Below are 21,034 nucleotides of genomic sequence, written 5' to 3' on the forward strand. Positions count from 1 at the left end.
TTTCGCTCTTGTTGCCCAGGCTGGAGTGCAATGACGCGATCTCGGCTCACTGCAACCTCTGCCTCCTGGGTTCAAGCGATTCTCCTGCCTCATCCTCCCGAGTACCTGGGATGACAGGCATGCGCCACCATGCCCGGCTAATTTTGTATTTTCAATACAGACAGGGTTTCTCATGTTGGTCAAGCTGGTTCCGACCTCGCGACCTCAGGTGATCCGCCCGCCTCGGCCTCCCAAAGTGCTGCGATTACAGGCGTGAGCCACCGCGCCCAGCCGAGCCTGGTTATTGTTGTTGTTTCTAAAAACAGTGTCTCACTCTGTGACCCAGGCGCGGGGAGCAGTAGCGCGATCTCGGCTCACTGCAGCCTGGAACTCCTGGGGTCTCCAGTTACCTGTTGTTTCCTCTTCACGTAGGAAGAGTGCATGTAACAGTAAGACACAACTGTTTCATATTACAGGTAAAGAGTTTACGCCAAAGAAACGCCAAAACTAGGCTACACTTCGAAGAATCACCGCTCAAGTTCTGGGAAAAAAGAGGTGATGGTTGAACAACACTGTGAAGGTAATCGATGCCACTGAAACACGCTTAAACTAGTTAAAGTGGCGAATTTTATCTGGCATATATTACCACCATTTTTAGCAATCTTTTTTGGCAGGTGAAGAAAAGCAAGGCTCCAGGAGGCCCTGCGCACCGGTCTACGCCCACTAACTCACCCGCCCCCTGCGCCGCGTCTCCCTTCTCAATTTCAGTCGCCCCATTGATAAAAACGAGGTGGCTATCTGAGGTGGCCTTCAGCGGTCTTTCCAGCTCCACGGTTTTACAGTCTGGAGCCAGGAAAGAAAAACTCCAAGGTCCTCACTTCAAAGCAACCGTCCCAGCCCTGCCGCGCCGCTCCCCTCCGCCCCGCTCCTCTCCGCCCCGGGGTCTGCAGTCGCCGCCCGCAGGGGCGCACGGGCCGCAGCACGCGTGCGCAGTGGGCACCAAGAGCGCTGCGTCGTCCACGCCGCGCCCGGCCCTCCGCCGCCGTGCCCGGCCCTCCGCCGCAGCACCCGCCTGCAAGGCCCTGAGGGAGGCGGCGGAGGGCGGAGGCCGAGTGCGCTGAGTGCTCGGCTGACCGTTGGCCCCTCGGCCGGCGCCCTAGCCGACCTCCCTTCGCCGCTCCGCGCCTCCCCGCCTCCCCGGCTCTGGTTCCAACACCCCAGCGCCGAGCCGGGGAGGCGGGGAGGACTCCCCACGTGTGCCGCCCCGGGGCCTCCCGCTCGTCCCGCCCCGAGGGGCGTGAGGAGGGGAGGGGCTGCGGACTTCGGACTCGGGCCCGGAGACTGCCTCCTACCCAGAGCCGGAGCCCGCAACCCGCTCAGGCGGCGACAGAGCCATGTCGCCACTGCTGGGGCTCCGGCCCGAGCTGCAGGACACCTGCACCTCGCTGGGACTGATGCTGTCGGTGGTGCTGCTCATAGGGCTGGCCCGCGTGGTCGCCCGGCAGCAGCTGCACAGGCCGGTGGCCCACGCCTTCGTCCTGGAGTTTCTAGCCACCTTCCAGCTCTGCTGCTGCACCCACGAGCTGCAACTGCTGAGCGAGCAGCACCCCGCGCACCCCACCTGGACGCTGACGCTCGTCTACTTCTTCTCGCTGGTGCATGGTCTGACTCTGGTGGGCACGTCCAGCAACCCGTGCGGCGTGATGATGCAGATGATGCTGGGGGGCATGTCCCCAGAGACGGGCGCGGTCAGGCTATTGGCTCAGCTGGTTAGTGCCCTGTGCAGCAGGTACTGCACAAGCGCCCTGTGGAACTTGGGTCTGACCCAGTATCACGTCAGCGAGAGGAGCTTCGCTTGCAAGAATCCCATCCAAGTCGACTTGTTCAAAGCAGTCATCACAGAGGCCGTCTGCTCCTTTCTTTTCCACAGCGCTCTGCTGCACTTTCAGGAGGTCCGAGCCAAGCTTCGTATCCACCTGCTGGCTGCACTCATCACCTTTTTGGTCTATGCAGGTTTGTCATTCCCACCAAATACTTGGCACTTCCAGAGCCTCTATGACATGAGGCTGTAAGTTCTTTACTAAAATACATTTGAAACCCTCTATCCCGCTATGATGTAAATGCTGGAATCCCCGTTATTCTAACCATTTTGCAGCCCGTTCTTAACCAGTAGGGCCGACACATAGAGCCTTCATGCAGTGCTTTTTTGAACACCAGAGAAAGGAGCCACCTCTGTGCTGAAACTGAGATATTGTGAGATATTGCCAGGGGTTCAGATATCCTACAAGGGGTTTGTTTTAATGGTAGAAAGGAAAGATAACTTATTTATGCCAAGGTGGTATAGATCCTTTCGGATACTCTTACTGAAAAATGATCCTGGCTTTACAAAGTTCCTTTCGATTTAAAGCACAAGGCACATGATTGGTTAGTATAACAGCGGAGAGTAGGAATTTTGTAGTTCCATTCTAGTCCTGTAAATTACTTAAAGTCATTTCTTATTTCCTTAATTCATTTTGAGTTATGAAATTTCTTATTTTAAAAATTCATTTTGCGTTATACATGAACTTTTAAGTGACCTATCAAGAAAAATGTGTTTAAATGAGAACTTGCTTCAAATTAAAGATGCTTTTTAAAATATAACTCTTGAGAAATCTGTTGATTTCTTTTAAACCATTTGTTTACTTTGAAAGATCTCAGATGCGGTGGGCAATCTAGTCCTAAATGGGAGGAGAAAATCCAAAACATAAGTATTTAATGATGAAATGTGTCATGTTAAATGCTTACAACAGAATGTATTTATTGTGGCTACATCTAAATTATAAAAGACTGTGGAGGCAGAAATTACAACAAAGGAAATTTGTGGTAATAGTTATCTTCTGCCCATTAAAAGTGAAACCATGACTAGAAGCAAACTTCAAGATTATAAGGACTCCTAAACATGTACTTGACCTTCTAGGGTAAAAATGAAAGCCTTCAGCCGGGCGCGGTGGCTCACACCTGTAATCCCAGCACTTTGGGCGGCCGAGGTGGGTGGATCACTAGAGGTCAGGAGTTTGCGACCAGCCTGGCCAACATGGTGAAACGCCCGTCTCTACTAAAAATACAAAAAAAAATTTAGCTGGGCGTGGTGGTGGGCGCCTGTAATCTCAGCTACTCGGGAGGCTGAGGCAGGAGAATTGCTGGAAACCGGGAGGCGGAGGTTGCAGTGAGGGGAGATCCCGCCCTTGTACTCAAGCCTGGGCAACAACAGTGAGACTCTGTCTCAAAAAAAAAAAAAAAAAAAAAAAAAAAAAAAAAAAAAAAAAAAAAGAAAGAAAGAAAGAAAGAAAGAAAGGGAGGGAGGGAGGGAGGGAGGGAGGGAGGAAGGGAGGAAGGAAGAAAGAAAGAAAGAAAGAAAGAAAGAAAGAAAGAAAGAAAGAAAGGGAAAGAAAGAAGGGAAAGGAGGGAGGGGAAAGAAAGGAAGGGAGGGAAGGAGGAAAGGAAAGAAAGAAAGAAAGAAAGAAAGAAAGAAAGAAAGAAAAAGGAAAGAAAGGAAAGAAAGGAAAGAAAGAAAGAAAGAAAGAAAGGAAAGAAAGGAAAGAAAGAAAGAGAAAAGAAAAGAAAGAAAGCGTTCCCAATCAATTTCCCCTTCTTTAGGTGTAGTACCACTTTTTAGGTAGACATAAATGGAAATAAGTGGTGTAGGAGAGTGAAAGGGGCCGGGCGCGGTGACTGACGCCTGTCACACTTTGGGAGGCCAAGGCGGGTGGATCGCTTGAGCCCAGGAGTTCGAGACTAGCCTGGGCAACACAGAGAAATCCCATCTCTACAAAAAATACAAAAATTAGCCGGGCGTGCTGGTGCGCACTTGTAGTCCCAACTACTTGGGAGTCTAAGGTGGGAGGATCAACCAAATTCCAGGAGGTTGAGGCTGTGGTGAGCTGTGATAGTGCCACTGCACTCCAGCCTGGGTTATAGAGACCCTGTCTGTCTCAAAAGAAAAAAAGAAAAAGAAAAAAAGTGACAGGTACAGGCATATTTGAGGGATTGGTGAGTAGTTGCTTATTTATTGAAGTGTTAGATTTTAGCTAAAGCAGAAACATCCCCTGTATATGAACAGAATTGTCACTGCAAAAAAGTTATGCCATGGTTTACCTCTGTATTTCTACAATTAAAAGCAGTAAAAACTTAGAAGAATTTTTAAATTAATAGAACATCAACTACAGTTGGATTTTTCAAAACCTATGTTCTTCTTCCCTCTCTTGATTAGCCTGAAGTTGATATTCTTTGTCTACTTTTAATACATATTTATGATTCCATAGATAATACTATATATATTAGCCATGCCCTATTTTATCAGTGACAAAAAATTTGAGAGAAGAGACACAGATAATATTTGGAGTTATAGATCCAGTCATAGATATAAGGAAAGTTATTAGAAGGAATCTGTAAAATATCAACTTAAGAGATCAAAAATACTGCCCTTTTTTTCTTGAAATGAGGGTACTAATTGATGGGGGAGAGGGAGAGTATAAAGGGATCACTAGAGCAGTGGTTCTCTCTGTATTAAAATCACCTGGGGAGCTCTTTAAACATGCTTACTTATTCTGGGCTCACAGATTAAAATCCAATTGCTCTGGCAAGGGGCCTAGGCAGCGATGTATGTTAAACCTTCACAGGTGATCTCATTATGAAACCAAGATAAAGAAGCACTGCTTTAGGAGTCTAGACCTGCACTGTGCAATTCAGTAGCCACTAGCAGCATGTGGCTATTTACACTTAAATTAACTGAAATTAGATTCAAAGTAGCTACATTTCAAGTGGTCAGTTGTCAAATTGTGATGTAGCTAGTGGCTACAGTATTGGACAGTGCTAGACTCCGTTTGCCTGGGTAGAACAAAATAGACAATTGTTGATTACTTCTAGTTACAGAAATTTATAATGCAGTATGATCTTCCCTTTTTTTGTTTTCTGCCAATATAAGGGAGATAAGAATATTCAGTTGTCAGCTGTTACAGGCCAAGCATTTTGCTAGGTAATTTATGAGAGTTATCTTAATTAATCCTTACAAGAACTCATTGATGAATACATTCTTCCCATTTTAAGTAAAGTAAGTGAGGCCCAGAAAAGTGAAATGACTTGTCCAAGCTTACATAACTAGACTGTGCTAGAACCGTGGTTCCAAATGGCACTAAAGCTCATACGGACTCATTATCAGCCTTTCCACAGTGTGCTCCTCAAAAGTTACAAAACTAGACACAATTGAATATATTCAGCCATAAAAAGGAATGAGGTTATGATATATACTACAACATGAATGAACCTCAAAAATATTATGCTAAGCAAAATAAGCCAGACACAGTAAGACAAATACTGTATGGCTCTACGTACACAAAATGTCCAGAATAGGTAAATTCATAGAGACAGAAAGTAGAATAGAGTTACCAGGGACTGTGGGGAGGAGAGAGGAATGGGGACTTACTGTTTAATGGGTACAAAGTTTCTGTTTATGTTATGAAAACCTTTGGAAATGGTGCTGCTGGTGAAACAGCATGGTGAATGTAACACCAATAATATACTTAAAAATGGCTAAAATGGCATACTTTATGTTACGTATATATGTTTCACCACAATTTATACAATTTTTAAGTTACAAAATGATGTTGCCAAATAAATTTGGCAGACACTGGATTAAACAGGTTTTCTAATTTTAAGACTTCATAGAGCCTTTACTGTACTTCTATGTATTGTGAAACTCCAAGAGGAGGATTTGGAGCACAGTTTTTCAAACTTATGAGAGCCTCTTGTCTAGGAGCATATAGCAGAAGAGAACATAGTTTGGGAAATGCTGCACTAAGCCCCATCTCTCCCTTTCATTTTCTATGGCTATAAGTCATAACTTTGGAACAGAGTTGTTACAAATAGGACTGTCTTGGGACAGTTGGCTAAGTCAGGCATCATTACAAGTTATTTTGAGTGTCTTTTTTAAACTTCTAACATACTACAAGTACAGATTTGACAAAGGTGCATATTGGGAGATTTATTTAATCACTTGTATTTTGAGGGCAGTCAGAAGTCACCAATACAGAGTATATCAAAATAATGATTATGTATTTTAGGATTACAGAACATAAGCATCCAGCAACATAGCCACAGACTCCTAGGATAGCCAGTGACCAAGTGTCTGTGTATTTATTGATTTAGCACCCCAAATTTTGATGGACACATGGAGCCTCAGTTATGTCATTACCATGTATCATGTATTAACTGGCTCCCCTAATAGTGTAAAAAAAAAAAGAAAAAAGAAAAAGCTGTGTGGTTTATTAACATATTAGAGCTATAAACTGTTCATCAGATTTCAAGCAAATCTTTCTTTGGGTTCTGGAAAAAGTTCAATGAACAGTTTGAGAGAGAGCTGCATTCATTTTTATGCATAATTAGATATTGAAAAACATGTGGGTTGGGTGCGGTGGCTCATGCCTGTAATCCCACCACTTTGGGAGGCCAAAGCGGGTGGATTACCTGAGGTCAGGAGTTTGAGACCAGCCTGACCAACATGGAGAAACCCCACCTCTACTAAAAATACAAAATTAGCTGGGCATGCTGGTGCATGCCTATAATCCCAGCTACTCAGGAGGCAGAGGCAGGAGAATTGCTTGAACCTGGGAGGCAGAGGTTGCAGTGAGCTGAGATCGCGCCATTGCACTCCAGCCTGGGCAACAAGAGCAAAACCATCTCAAAAAAAGAAAAAAAGAAAGAAAAACATCTGTTATTTTACACGTGTCAATTGTCTTTATTACCGCATACTGTTCATTTCTTTCATAGAATTTTAAATTATATTGTTTTCTGACACAACACCTGTTTTCCTCTACCAGATGATAAGCTTTGAGTCTATAGACCACATTTGTTTTGTTTGTCATAACGTAAAGCAAGATCTTAGCATAGGACCTGGTACAAAGTAAACAGTATTTTAAGAATAAGTGAACAAACTAGCAAATATTCTGTTTACTTTAAAAACTTGTACAGAAAGAAATAATATGGCAGGTGTGGTGGCTCACACCTGTAATCCCAGCACTTTGGGAGGCTGAGGCGGGCAGATCACCTGAGGTTGGGAGTTTGAGACCAGCCTGACCAACATGGAGAAACCCTGTCTCTACTAAAAATACAAAATTAGCCCGGCGTGGTGGTGCACACCTGTAATCCAAGCTACTCGGGAGGCTGAGGCAGGAGAATCGCTTGAACCTGGGAGGTGGAGGTGGGAGGATCCCCTGAGTCCTGGAGGCGGAGGTTGCAGTGAGCCAAGATCATGCCACTGTACTTCAGCCTGAGCAACAGAGCAAGACTCAGTCAAAAAAAAAAAAGGGAACATATGTTCTTTTTAAATAGGAGCTATTATCAATTTACAAATGAAAAACACCTTCAAAGGTCCAAAATTTATTTTGTTATGCCAGTATAATATAGTGGTTAAGGCCAGGTGTAATGGCTCATGCCTGTAATCCCGGCACTTTGGGAGACGGAGGCGGGTGGATCACCTGAGGTCAGGAGTTCAAGGCCAGCCTGTTGATTCATAATCTGAATCAACATGACCATCCATAGCCTATTCATTAGCCTCATTACTCTACTATTCTTTAACCAATTTAATGCCAACATGGTGAAGCCCCATCTCTCCTAAAAATACCAAAATTAGCCTGGCATGGTGGTGGTCGCTTGTAGCCCCAGCTACTTCGAGGCTGAGGCAGTAGAATTGCTTGAACCTGGGAGGCAGAGGTTGCAGCAAGCTGATATCACACCAGTGCACTCCAGCCTGGGCAACAAAGCGAGACTATGTCTCAATTAAAAAAAAAAAAAAAAATATATATATATATATATATAGTGGTTAAGGCCAGGTATGGTGGCTCATGTCTGTAATCCCAGGACTGGGAGGTCAAGGCAGGAGGACTGCATGAGGCCAGCAGTTTGAGACCAGTCTGGGCAACATAGCAAGACCCTGTCTCTACAAAAAGTGTTTTAACTGAGCCAGGTATGGTGGTGCATACCTGTAGTCTTAGCTACTTAAGAGGCTCAGGCAGTAAGATTGCTTGAGCCCTGGAGTTTGAGGCTGTATTGAGTCATAATTTCATCACTACACTCCAGCCTGGGTGAAAGAGTGACATCTGTTTTGATTAAAAAAAAAAAAAAAAGACTGTGCCCTTAGGCTGCATACTTACTTTGGGCCTCACTTTCCTCATAAGACTAGTATGAGGAATAATAATTCAAGTTTGTAGGATAGTACCTGCCATATACGAAGTGCTTGGGAAATAGTGACTTTTTGTTATTATTTCCCTCTATATTTCCAACAGGATTCCAGTATAATTTGATCATTTTTGCATATAATTTGATCAGTTTTATTGCTCACAACTCCTTCTGGGATAAATTCAGGAAAATGTAAGTTGTAACTTTTATAAAGAAATTTGTCCATTGCAAATAAGTCAAAGATTTTGGTACAAATCCCTAGGTGTTCCCCACAACATCTGAGAACAGTCTAATGTCACTCTTCCAGGTCTGTAAGAATAACAACTAATTTGAAAACAGGCCAGGCGCAGTGGCTCATGCCTGTAATCCCAGCACTTTGGGAGGCCAAGGTAGGCGGATCTCTTGAAGCCAGGAGTTTGAGACCAGCCTGGCCAACATGGCGAAACCCAGTCTCTACTTAAAATACAAAAATTAGCTGGGCATGGTGGCTCATGCCTGTAGTCTCAGCTACTCAGGAAGCTGAGGCATGAGAATCACTTGAACCCGGGAGGTGGAGGTTGCAATGAGGTGAGATTGCACCAGTGCACTCCAGCCTGAGTGACAGAGTGAGAATCTCTCAAAAAAAGAAAAGAAAAGAAAACAGCTAGCTACCTAGCTTAGTTAGTAACATTAGAATATCAACAGAATACAAACCAGAAATGAAAAGTGGAGTTTGGAGATGCAAACTTTGAAATTATTTGCCCAGTAATGTCTGGGAGTAGAGATTGAATTTGGGGAAAACAAACAGGCTTGTCATTAGAGAGGTATTTTCAACTCCTGACAATGACATTTTATCAGAGCTCATCATGGTCTGATAACACTCCTTTTGCTTTGCTTACGTGCTCATTAAAATGGGTGCTCTGGAGAGGGAAGACAAATACTCCAGTTACTAGAAAGCTAGCTTCCACTCTAAATTAATAAAGAGACCTTCCAGCTTCTACATGAGTGTTATGTGATTTTAACTAGTATTCTTCTGTCACAGAGAATTTTATTCCCTTTAGGAATACTAAGAAACTTTAGCACCTAAAATGGCCAGATTTGAGACTTAGCCTCTTGCTGTGGTTATTTCACCAAATCCATGCTGTCCTCTGACTCTTGGCAGTGGACTAGCTGGATCTCCCGGTTATACCTCTTCAACATGCATGATTGTCATCTCCCCTTCAAATGTCAATAAATAGTAACTTGTTTTTTTGAAGCCACCTTCTGATAGTTCCATGCCTGATGATTCTTTAAAAAATAATTCATGTTTAATGACACAATACGTGATATGTTCTTTATGTAAAAAATTCAAAGACTGAAGTGCCTTTTGACTGCCATCCTCCATGCATGCCTCTGTGCCTGCCTCCTCTCCTTCCCTGTCTAATCTTATTTCCAGGGTAATCCTTGTCTCTGATGTTTGTGTTACAACCTTCCAAACTGGTTTTTTTGTTGTTGTTGTTGTTTGGGGTTTTTTGGGGATGGAGTATTGCTCTGTCACCCAGCCTAGAGCGCAGTGGTACAGTCTCGGCTCACTGCAACCTCTGTATCACAGGTTCAGACAATGATCCTGCCTCAGCCTCCTGAGTAGCTGGGATTAAAGGCGAACGCCACCACACCTGGCTTTTTTGTGTGTGTGTGTGTGTGTGTGTTTTTTTTTTTTTTTTTTTTTTTTGAGACGGAGTCTCGCTCTGTCGCCCAGGCTGGAGTGCAGTGGCCGGATCTCAGCTCACTGCAAGCTCCGCCTCCCGGGTTCCCGCCATTCTCCTGCCTCAGCCTCCCAAGTAGCTGGGACTACAGGCGCCCGCCACCTCGCCCGGCTAGTTTTTTTTGTAGTTTTAGTAGAGACGGGGTTTCACTGTGTTTGCCAGGATGGTCTGATCTCCTGACCTCGTGATCCACCCGTCTCGGCCTCCCAAAGTGCTGGGATTACAGGCTTGAGCCACCGCGCCCGGCCGTGTTTTTTTTTTTTTTGAGACAGAGTTTCACTCTTGTTGCCCAGCCTGGAGTGCAATGGCATGATCTTGGCTCACCGCAACCTCTGCCTCCTCAAGCGATTTTCCTGCCTCAGCCTCCTGAGTAGCTGGGATTACAGGCATGCGCCACCACGCCCGGTTAATTTTGTATTTTTTGTAGAGACAGGGTTTCTCCATACTGGTCAGTCTGGTCTTGAACTCCCGACCTCAGGTGATCCTCCCACCTCGGCCTCCCAAAGTGCTGGGATTACAGGCGTGAGCCACCGTGCCTGGACACACCTGGCTAATTTTTTTTTCTTTTATCTTTTTCCTCCGGAGTAGTTGGGATTACAGGCATGTGCCACCACACCCACTAATTTTTTAAAAAATTAATTTATTTTTTAAAAAAAATATACTTTAAGATCTTGCTAGTTCTTTGCTACAAAGTTTTTTTTTTTTTTTTTTTTTTTTTTGAGACGGAGTCTCACTCTATCACCCACGCTGGAGGGCAGTGGCGTAATCTTGGCTCACTGCAAACTCCGCCTCCCAGGTTTACGCCATTCTCCTGGCTCAGCCTCCCAAGTAGCTAGGACTACAGGCGACGGCCACCACGCCCGGCTAATTTTTTGTATTTTTAGTACAGACGGGGTTTCACCGTGTTACCCAGGATGGTCTCGATCTCCTGACCTCGTGATCCACCCGCCTCGGCCTCCCAAAGTGCTGGGATTACAGGCCGTGAGCCACCGCGCCTGGCCTGCTACAAAGTTCTTGCTAGATCTTTGCTAGTTCTTATAGAGCTGGGTGCAGTGGCTCCTGTAATCCCAGCACTTTGGGAGGCTTAGGCGGGTGGATCACGAGGCCAGGAGATCAAGACCATCCTGACTAACACAATGAAACCCCGTCTCTACTAAAAATACAAAAAATTAGCTGGGCGTGGTGGTGGGCGCCTGTAGTCCCAGCTACTCAGGAGGCTGAGGCAGGAGAATGGTGTGAACTTGGGAGGCGGAGCTTGCAGTGAGCCAAGATCTCACCACTGCACTCCAGCCCGGGCGACAGAGCAAGACTCTGTCTCAAAAAAGAAAAAAAAAAAAAAAGGCCAGGGATGCTGCTAAACATACTACGGTGCACAGCTCACAACAAAGAATTATCCAGTAAGACATTAAAGCCAATGCCATGTTTTTGGCTTTTGTTAACACAGAACCCACACCTAACATGGATTTCTGTATCAGTTAACTATTGCTATGTAACACACCATTCAAAACTTTTTTTTTTGAGACGGGTTCTCACTCTGTCACCCAGGCTGGAGAGCAGTGGCACAATCTCAACTCACAGCAGCCTCAACCTCTGCAGGCTCAGGTTATTCTCCTACCTTAGCCTCCCAAGTAGCTGGGACCACAGGCATGTGGCACCACACCCAGCTAATTTTTGTATTTCTTATAGAAATGGGGTTTTGCTATGTTGCCTGAGCTGGTTACAAACTCCTGGGCTCAAGTGATCCAACTGCTTCAGCCTTCCAAGGTGTTAGGATTACAGGCATTAGCCACCATGCCTGGCCCCAAAACTGAGAATAACTTATTTTTCATGATTCTGTGGGTTATAGACGGGCAGTTCCTCTGAGATCACTCATGTAGCTGCATTCAACTGGACAGTGGTGAGGCTGGAAAGCCCAAGGCAGCCTCACTTATGTGTCTGGCAGTTGTCAGCTGTCATCTAAGATGCCTCAGTTCTCTTCCGTGTGGCCTTCCATCCTCCAGCAGCCCAGACCAGCAAACTCACATGGTCAGGGCATTCTTCCAAGAGAGCAAAAAGTGGAAGCTGATGCGTTTATTGAGACATGAACCTAGAATTCACACAGCATCACTCCTACCACATTCAGAATTCACATAGCCCTACTCTGCTCCATTCTATCTATCAACACAAGTTGCAAAGCCAGCTCATTTTCAAGAGAGGGAAAGTAGACAACCTCTTGCTGGAAGCAGCAGCTACCACTAAGTCACACTGATCAGAACTGCTGTGTGAGGATGAGAAGACTAGGAAGTGAAGTCGTTTGAGTTTTAGAATGGTATAAGACTGATCGGTGGTGTTCATCTTAGATGTAGTGGAAAACCTTCCGTATACCATGGCCTTGAATACTGAAGTAAACTAATTGAGGGTAATGATTCAGTCCATTTTTATCAATACATGCCTAAAAGTCACAGGTCATTTATATTATCATAGGTCATATTACGTTATATTGTAAATGTCTGTGTGAGTCTTTATCTTTCTGCCCATGGTATCTAGTACACAGGAACTCAGTAAGTTTTTGTGGAATCAAACTGAAATGACTAGCTGCCAACCAGACAATTCTGTTCACCCTTAGCAGTTGCAGGTTTAACATTCCAGAATTTGACTATTCAAGAATGATTCTGAAGGTCCATGATATCATTTAAATTGCTGAGTCATGAATATGAATCATGCTGTGAGGCTGGTACACTAGAAAAAACTCGTAGCTATCGAGTGAGCTTAGTTCATTGCTCAGTATCTTCATCTCGACACAGCTTCATTGTTCTCGGCCTATTCAAGTGTGAAATCTCAGTAGTGAAATCTTATGAAAGGGCCACTTAATTTCCATGAAAACAGGCTACAGTGGTGCACGTCAATAATAGAACTTGTGAAGATCTCAAGATCTATCTCTGTGGCTAAGTAAAAGAGGCAGAGGTGTGCCTTGGAAAGCTTCCACTTGGAAAAACTGCTGAAAATGTCACTGTCTGAGGGATGCTCTTAGGCTGGACTTTGAAAAGCGAAGACACAGCTTTGTGGAGTACTGCTGGACAGGCATCCAGCCTCCTCTGCCGTTCCTTACTTGTGTGGTCGGACTCTAGACTCCTAGGCCCCACGTCAGAGAGATACCCTGGGTGCAGAGCTGGAACACAGCTCCTAAAAAGTAGCCAACAGTTATAATTTCTGCTTATCTCTCATGACTACTCACGGTTGCTTCTTAAGGATTCTGTTGACAAGTGAAAATGGAACCAATGATAAAGCTTTGGTCTGTTGGTCCATTTTACCTTTTCTTTTCAATACAAAGTTATGCTTGTACCCAAAGGATCTTGGGGCATTGTATCTATTTAACTATATTTTCATTTTACCTTTATTATTATTCATTCATTTAAATTGATGAATGTTCAGGGCAGCCAAATCTATTTTATAAAACTGTAGGAATAGTAATAGAGCACATTAACTTTCAGTGTTCATTTTATAGTCTATAGGAAAAGCACTGGATTCAAACTTTAATGTCCTTTGTCTTTTTTTTTTGTACCTGGCATATAGTCTATGATTATAGTCTAAAATATGCCAGGTGATTCTGCAAAGGAAGATCACAGACTAAGAATACCTAAAATAAAAGTCACATTAAGTAACCATTTATTTCCAGTTACAAGAAAATGTAAGATAAATCATTTGGAGTCACTCTGCTTAAAATCTATTACAGGAGGAAGTCTAACAGGAGCTGTATTTAATCCAGCTTTGGCACTTTCGCTACATTTCATGTGTTTTGATGAAGCATTTCCTCAGTTTTTTATAGTATACTGGCTGGCTCCTTCTTTAGGTAAGCATATTTTAATTTAATATGTCTGAAAGATTAGGGTATTTAAAAATATGATATGTGTATATTATTGTAACATGTCAATTTCCAAAGCCAGAGCAGGCACAAAACAGAAAATGAAAAAGGTAGTTAACATGCCTGAAATGATACTTTGTGTAGTATCCTTTAAAACTGTTTTTATCTTTAAAGAAACAGTATCTAGTTAAGGGTAGTCAGTTTCAGATACGCTATTACTTTAAGAAACCTTGAGATCTGAGCACCAAAAAAGCAAAGAGTGCTTACTTCCCTTCAAATATAATTTTTTTTTTTTTTGCTAAAGAAATTTGTTTTTTCACATTTGTGGTCTCCAGATAAAGTATCATTTAGTTCATTTGACTCATTTTGCAGAAGAGCATCTCATGAAACAGTGAATACCTGTATTAAGTATAGTTTAAAAGTTATCCACAAGTTACATTCCTGATATTTTTATTTTATTGTTTTTGTTTTGCTTTGTTTTTTTTTTTGTTTTTTTTTTTTTTTTTTTTGAGACAGGGTCTGTCTTTGTCACCCAGGCTTGAGTGCAGTGGCATGATCATAGCCATAGCTCACTGTGCTTGAACTCCTGGGCCCAAGCAATCCTCCTGCCTTAGCCTCCTGAGTAGCTGGGATGACAGGCATGTGCCACCACACCCAGCTAATTTGTGTATATTTTGTAGAGATGAGGTCTTGCTATGTTGCTCAGGCTACATTTCAGTTATTTCTATTTGGATCAGATATATAAACTCTTTATAAAGATGGGTCAAATAACACAAAATTATACAATATACAAAAAATTATTATGCATTTCTTATGCATTACTTATATAAAGTTATCAGCATTTCTTGATTTTGTTTAGTCATCTGTTTTAAGCCTGGTTATAACTCATAACTGTAAGTGAATATGAAGATGCTTGGCCCTCCATTAATTCACTCTTCTTTTTATCCAGTTAGCATATTGTTTCTTGTTAGTCATTTTCTTTAAAACACGCACACACATACACAGAAGGGAACACAGAAGGGAAGTGCCACAACAGGTTTGAAGAGTCAATCACACTTTACTCTTCCTGTTTACCTTCCATTCCTCTATCTCACATTTATGTTATTGTCATGCTCAGTATCATATTGTTATGCTCAATGATATCTATAGGCCTAAACATAAAGCGTATCAAAGAAAAATTGGTTTTAAATACTAGTAATATAACTTTTGGTCAGTTCTACTGAGTGCTAGTATTTTCTGATAACGTCTTTAAAGAAAAATTTTCTCCGTTTTTAGGCCGGGCGTGGTGGCTCATGCCTGTGATCCCAGCACTTTGGGAGGCCGAGGCGGGCAGATCACAAAGTCAGGAGATTGAGACCATCCTGGCTAACACGGTGAAACCCCGTCTCTACTAAAAAAAATTAGCTGGGCGTGGTGGCGGGCGCCTGTAGTCCCAGCTACTCAGGAGGCTGAGGCAGGAGAATGGCATGAACCCGGGAGGTGGAGCCTGCAGTGACCCCAGATCATGCCACTGTACTCCAGCCTGGGTGACAGAGAAAGACTCCGTCTCAAAAAATCCATTTTTAAAGTTAAAAAGGTCACTAATGTAAAGAAGTTAAGAAGTTAACAAGGTCTAATTGGGCAGGCCTACTGGTAGTTTTTATATGAAAAAATTCCCCCAGTATGTCTGGAGACTAACATATATTAACATGATTTATTTGTTAGCATGCTCCAACTACAATTGTAATAGTAGGCTAAGGCAGAGGTCCCCAACCTCCAGGCTGCAGACCAGTACAGTCCGTGGCCTGTTAGCAATCAGGCCACACAGCAGGAGGTGAGTGGCAGTCAAGCTTACAAAGCTCCGTCTCCTGTCAGGTCAGCGGCGGCATTAGATTCTCATAGGAGCATGAACCTTATTGTGAACTCAGCATGTGAACGATCTAGGTTACACGCTGCTTATGAGAATCTAACTAATGCCTGATGATCCAAGGTGGAACAGTTTCATCCCAAAACCATGCCCCCAGTCCATGGAAAAACTGTCTTCCAGGAAACCAGTCATGACTGTGTTAAGGAATTATTTCATCCATTACTTGACAGAACATTAAAAGTAGCCAGGTAGGCTGGGTGCGGTGGCTCACGCCTGTAATCCCAGCACTTTGGGAGGCCGAGGTGGGTGGATCACCTGAAGTCAGGAGTTCGAGACCAGTCTGGCCAACTCTACTAAAAATACAAAAATTAGCTGGGCATGATGATGCGTGCCTGTAATCCCAGCTACTCGGGAGGCTGAGGCAGGAGAATCGCCTGAACTCAGGAGTTGGAGGTTGCAGTGAGCCAAGATCGCACTATTGCACTCTAGCCTGGGTGACAGAGCAAGTCTCACAAAAAAAAAAAAAACACAGTGGCACATGTCTATAGCCCCAGCTACCAACTACTTGGGAGGCGGAGGCCAGGAGTTCAAGTCCACCTTGGGCAACATAGCAAAACAACCTGTTTAAAAAATAAATTTTTTAAAAAAGGGTCTTTCTGGAAGAATTTTAAAAAGGAATCTGAAGTAATGACAATCTCTGTAAAAGGACCTTGATTTTTTTCTTAGAACACATTTTCCAGCCAAAGCAGCACTTAATGACTTCCTGGAAGAACATACTAGAAAAAAAGCCTCATGATAGATAAAAAAGGAATGCTAAATCTTCCCCTTTTATAGAGCAGAAAGTGTGATAGGGTGGGGAAAGTGACTATATTCTCTTCTTGTTTGTGTAGTACAAACAGGAAGATAACACATTGTATGTAGCCAAAACATTTTAAAGAACCACTTATCCCCCAATAATCCAAACACCCCCTCCCCCCCAAAAAAAGTCCAAATCTCTTACATATAGAAGTAGAATCAAACTTTTTTTGGTCTGGCTGTGATCACCGAGGCTGGAGTGCAGTGGCGCAATCTTGGCTCACTGCAACCTCTGCCTCCCAGGCACAAGTGATCCTCTTGTCCCAACCCCCCAGGTAGCTGGGACTACTGGTGTGTGCCCCCACACCCAGCTAAGTTTTGTATTTTTTTATAGAAACAGGGTTTCTATGTTGCTCAGGCTGGTCTTGAACTCCTGGGCTCAGGTGATCTGCCCGCCTTGGCCTGCCAAAGTGCTGAGATTATAGGTATGAGCCACCATGCTTGGCTGAGATCAAACATTGTCGAATTCATATGATCTTTTTTATATTTAGCTTGTTGAAAATATGTATTCCAAGATTCTTATTTGGTCTAAGGACCCCTACCTTTTAAAATAGACCCAACATAAAATTTGTATTATATTTTTGGTTTAAAGAGGCCTGTTTGTATATTTCTTTCTGAGGTTTATGAATTAGAATAAAGGCATCCTTCAATATATGTAGATAAAAGACATGTATGTGAATAAATGATGATTTTTTTAGAATACTGCGTTCTAGCCTGCCATTGAATTTTGTCATATTTTGAAGTTAACTTCTCACTGGGGGAAAAAAAATGGCTCCAAATGAAATAAAGAAATAAAGCGACACATTATATAACTCTGTAAAGAATGGGAAAAAATAAATTATAAATTAAAAGAATCATTCAAAGAGTTAAGAGATGAGGAGTCCAAAATAAAAATAAAAACAAAAACCCCAAAACAAACACCACTCAACTACGAAAGTTACATTAATTAGGCAGTGCCAGGGGAGTGAGACAGAGGAAACAGTAATCCCAAGATATCCACCTTCTTTCCTTCTTGACCAAGCAGGAAGCAAACTATTCTTGGGAGTCATAGTCCATATTCTTTCTTGTTTCTCATCACAGCAGAGATAATTATAATTCCTCTAATGGCCCCTGCCATCTTCCCAAATTAAAAATTTAGAAACATGACTATAAGGATGCATATGTGGCCTGGTGTGGTAGTACATGCATGTAGTCTCAGCTACTTGGCAGGCTGAGGTAGGAGAATCACCTGAGCCCAGGAAGTCGAGGCTGCAGTGAGCCGAGATCGTACCACTGCACTCCAGCCTGAGTGATGGGAGTGTGACCCTGTCTCAAAAAAAAAGAAAGAAAGAAAAAAAAAAAAATATATATATATATATATAGTATTCTCTAGTTTATACATTTCATACAGTGAAAAGTGGAAAATTCTATTTGCTTCCATGAAACTACAATTCCATTTTTGGAAAAAATTTTAAATGTAATATCTTATTTTCTAGTTCTGACTTTATAAAAAATGACAAAAAAATTGTGGGTCAGTTAACATAAAGGTTGTTTCTGATATTTTTTCATTTAAAGCCTTTGGTTGCAAACAGACTCATCTTTCACAAATATGTTAAGGTATCTAAGTGCTTGCCAAACCTTAAGGTTTTTTGTTGTTGCAAACAAGAGAACATAATTTCAAATGTGCATGAGACAAAACTTGTTTTCAGTCTGAATTTAAACTGATCTAGGGCTCTAAGCCTGAATACATTCAGATCAAGATGAAAAATTAACCACTGCAGATTTACTTTTCAAGATAGTGACTTGAGCCCTCACTCTCCTTAGTCCCTATTTCACATTGAAAAATTAACCAACAGCTACATGCCAGATTTCTCTGTTGTAATTCTCAGAAATGAAGATTACTAATATGTGAATTTTCAAAACATTTTGGGCTGGGTACAGTGACTTACGCCTGTAATCCTAGCACTTTGGGAGGCCAAGGCGGGTGAATCAGGAGTTCGAGACCAGACTGGCCAACATAGTGAAATCCCGTCTCTACTAAAAATACAAAAATTAGCCAGGCGTGGTGGGTGGGCGCCTGTAATCCCAGCTACTCAGGAGGCTGAGGCAGGAGAACGGCTTGAACCTGGGAGACAGAAGTTGCAGTGAGCCAAGATCACACCACTTCACTCCAGCCTGGGCGAAAGGGCGAAACTCTGTCTCAAAAACAAATAAACAACAATTTTGTATTATATTTAAGATTTTTTTTTTTTTTGAGACGGAGTCTCGCTCTGTCACCCAGGCTGGAGTGCGGTGGCCGGATGTCAGCTCACTGCAAGCTCCGCCTCCCGGGTTCACGAAACTTCCACCATCGACTGAAATTTTGTTTTAGACATTTTATTTGCTTGACACATCTCTAAAAGCGGTTAATTGTCAGTTAAATAAGGTTGAGATAAAAATGGAAAAAAAAAAAAAAGCTGTTAATGGTTGAGATTAATGAAAAAGGAGAGACTGGAGGAAGTAACCTAACATTGTTTTTATTTGAGCATTCTAAGTGAAAACTCCAAATGCTTTCAGTTGCTTTATTCTCCAGGTATGTCCCTGGGGCACGGAGGGAAGGGAGAGTGTTAACATTTTAAAGAGAAGAAAATGAAGACCCAAGTCTAGGGTTTCTCACTTAGCAAGTCAGTAACAGAGCCAGAACTAAAACTATACATCTTTGGATTTGGTTTATCCTTTGAATTCATTAGATCCTATTGGTTTTGCCAAATGCATACTGTTTTTAAGGATTCACAGTTGAAGAAAAAATAATCTGAGAATATTAGATTTAAATATCTAACATGTTTCACGTAGAATTGATGTAACCAATTCTTTAAGCATAGCTTTCCAAACAGCTAGGTATATAATTGTATATAATTTTAAAATATACCCTCCTAGTGATTATGAACTTCCTTAAAGATTGTTTTTTTATTTTACTGTATTTTGTCTTTCAGGTATATTGTTGATGATTTTGATGTTCAGCTTTTTCCTTCCATGGCTGCATAACAACCATACAATTAATAAAAAGGAATAAATAACTGTTCCAAAGACTCAGACTAACATACAGGACAGTCCAGCTGGATGTGATAAAGATTTTATCACCTCATATGGAAAACACTGGCTGCACTGGATTCGTCAGTGTTAACTTCCTTTGAGGAAGCTGCCTTATAGTTTTCATCACTGGGACTTAAACAAAAAATTACTGTGAAAATGAGGCATCCTGTACTTCTCAGTTAAGACTTGTTCTTTGAGTGATGTATTAAATGCTGCTAGAAAAGCCTCATTACATTAAACATAAATCAATCTTAAATGGTAATTGTTAACTTTGATGAAAAATGAGTACAGGATGAGAAGGGAAGTAATGGTGGTAGTAAGACCAAAGAATTTGTGTATCAAGTGTCACCCAAATGAACAGAATTTTTAACTATAAGTACAACCCATCAACTTACAGAACTGGCGAGAGGATACTTTCAGCCACCACCTCACACAATGATACCATCAAGCAGTGTCATCTTTCAGCAGGAAAGTCACTTTTAGAAGTAGAATATATATTCACTCACATATAAGCAATTTCCTACATTTTAAGTATATTACAATCTAGTATCTAAAATATTTTCTCTAAATAGACAATCTCACTAGCTCTAGCCAAGTGGTTATTCTTTAATAGAATATACTAAAACAAAACACCCATACGAAGTCAGGATTTAAGCTTTTCACATTCTCCTTTGAGCCAACAGCCAGCTACCTTATGAAGTAGGGAGGGCATGTATTTTTAATCTCCATTTTACAGATAAGGAAACTAGGCCTAGATGGGTTTGCTGCCCTGGCTTAGATCACATAGAGCCAAATACCATCTCTAGTCTTTGACTTCAATCCAAATATTCTTCTCGGTCATGATTATGACTAAAGGGAAATCAAGGGTTCATAGAAATATTAAGTACTTATAATAACATTAAAACTTGTTTAGAAATTAGTATTTTTTGAGATTTAAAGAACCTTCCAGTTTTACTATATTAGAAGGCTTCTTTTATTGTATGTGGTCTACTTTTTATTAAAAGTTCAGGCCATGAAAGGTTAAGTGTGTTTCCCTTCAAAGGAAATTCCATTATCAGAGTTAGAATTGAAAGTAAAGGCTGGGCTTACACCTGTAATCCCAACACTTTGAGAGGCTGAGACAGGAGGATCACAAGGTCAAGAGATCGAGACCATCCTGGCCAAGATAGTGAAACCTTGTCTCTACTAAAAATACAAAAATTAGTCAGGCATGGTGACGTGCACCTGTAGTTGCAGCTACTCAGGAGGCTGAGGCAGAAGAATCGCTTGGACTCGGGAGGCAGAAGTTGCAGTGAGCCGAGATCATGCCCAGCCTGGCAACAAAGTGAGACTCGTCTCAAAAAAAAAAAAAAAAGGTAAAATAATGTAAAATAATATGGGGTGAGATATAATCCGTTTGAGTAATAATCAGTTAACAACTGATAATTTGCCAGGTAATTTAAGTGATGCTTGGTGATCAGCTTGTAGACAGTAACTCTATTTATATCTGCAGACTGAACAGGTGCAGCCTTTTGCCAAGTCTACCCA

The 21,034-nt window shown here is 42.2% G+C and overlaps 1 protein-coding gene across 1 annotated transcript; it reads left to right on the forward strand.

Moving 5' to 3' along the window:
• The first annotated feature begins 1,035 nt into the window (after positions 1–1,035).
• On the forward strand, positions 1,036–19,763 carry AQP11 (aquaporin 11). Its single transcript, XM_050757495.1, has 3 exons — positions 1,036–1,992; positions 13,627–13,743; positions 19,408–19,763. Exons 1-3 carry the CDS (start codon positions 1,374–1,376, stop codon positions 19,485–19,487), a joined length of 816 nt encoding a protein of 271 aa, XP_050613452.1. The 5' UTR covers positions 1,036–1,373; the 3' UTR covers positions 19,488–19,763.
• Positions 19,764–21,034: the final 1,271 nt, after the last annotated feature.

The sequence above is a fragment of the Macaca thibetana genome, chromosome 14 (genome assembly GCF_024542745.1).
Source record: "Macaca thibetana thibetana isolate TM-01 chromosome 14, ASM2454274v1, whole genome shotgun sequence".
NCBI classification, from domain to species: Eukaryota; Metazoa; Chordata; class Mammalia; order Primates; family Cercopithecidae; genus Macaca; species Macaca thibetana.

Bases quoted from the DNA above. Each gene is read 5' to 3' on its own strand.
- AQP11 (XM_050757495.1), top strand. From the start codon at position 1,374: ATGTCGCCACTGCTGGGGCTCCGGCCCGAGCTGCAGGACACCTGCACC. The intron at 1,993-13,626 runs GTTTGTCATTCC...AATCTATTACAG, and splicing joins CACCTTTTTGGTCTATGCAG to GAGGAAGTCTAACAGGAGCT. The intron at 13,744-19,407 runs GTAAGCATATTT...TTTGTCTTTCAG, and splicing joins CTGGCTGGCTCCTTCTTTAG to GTATATTGTTGATGATTTTG.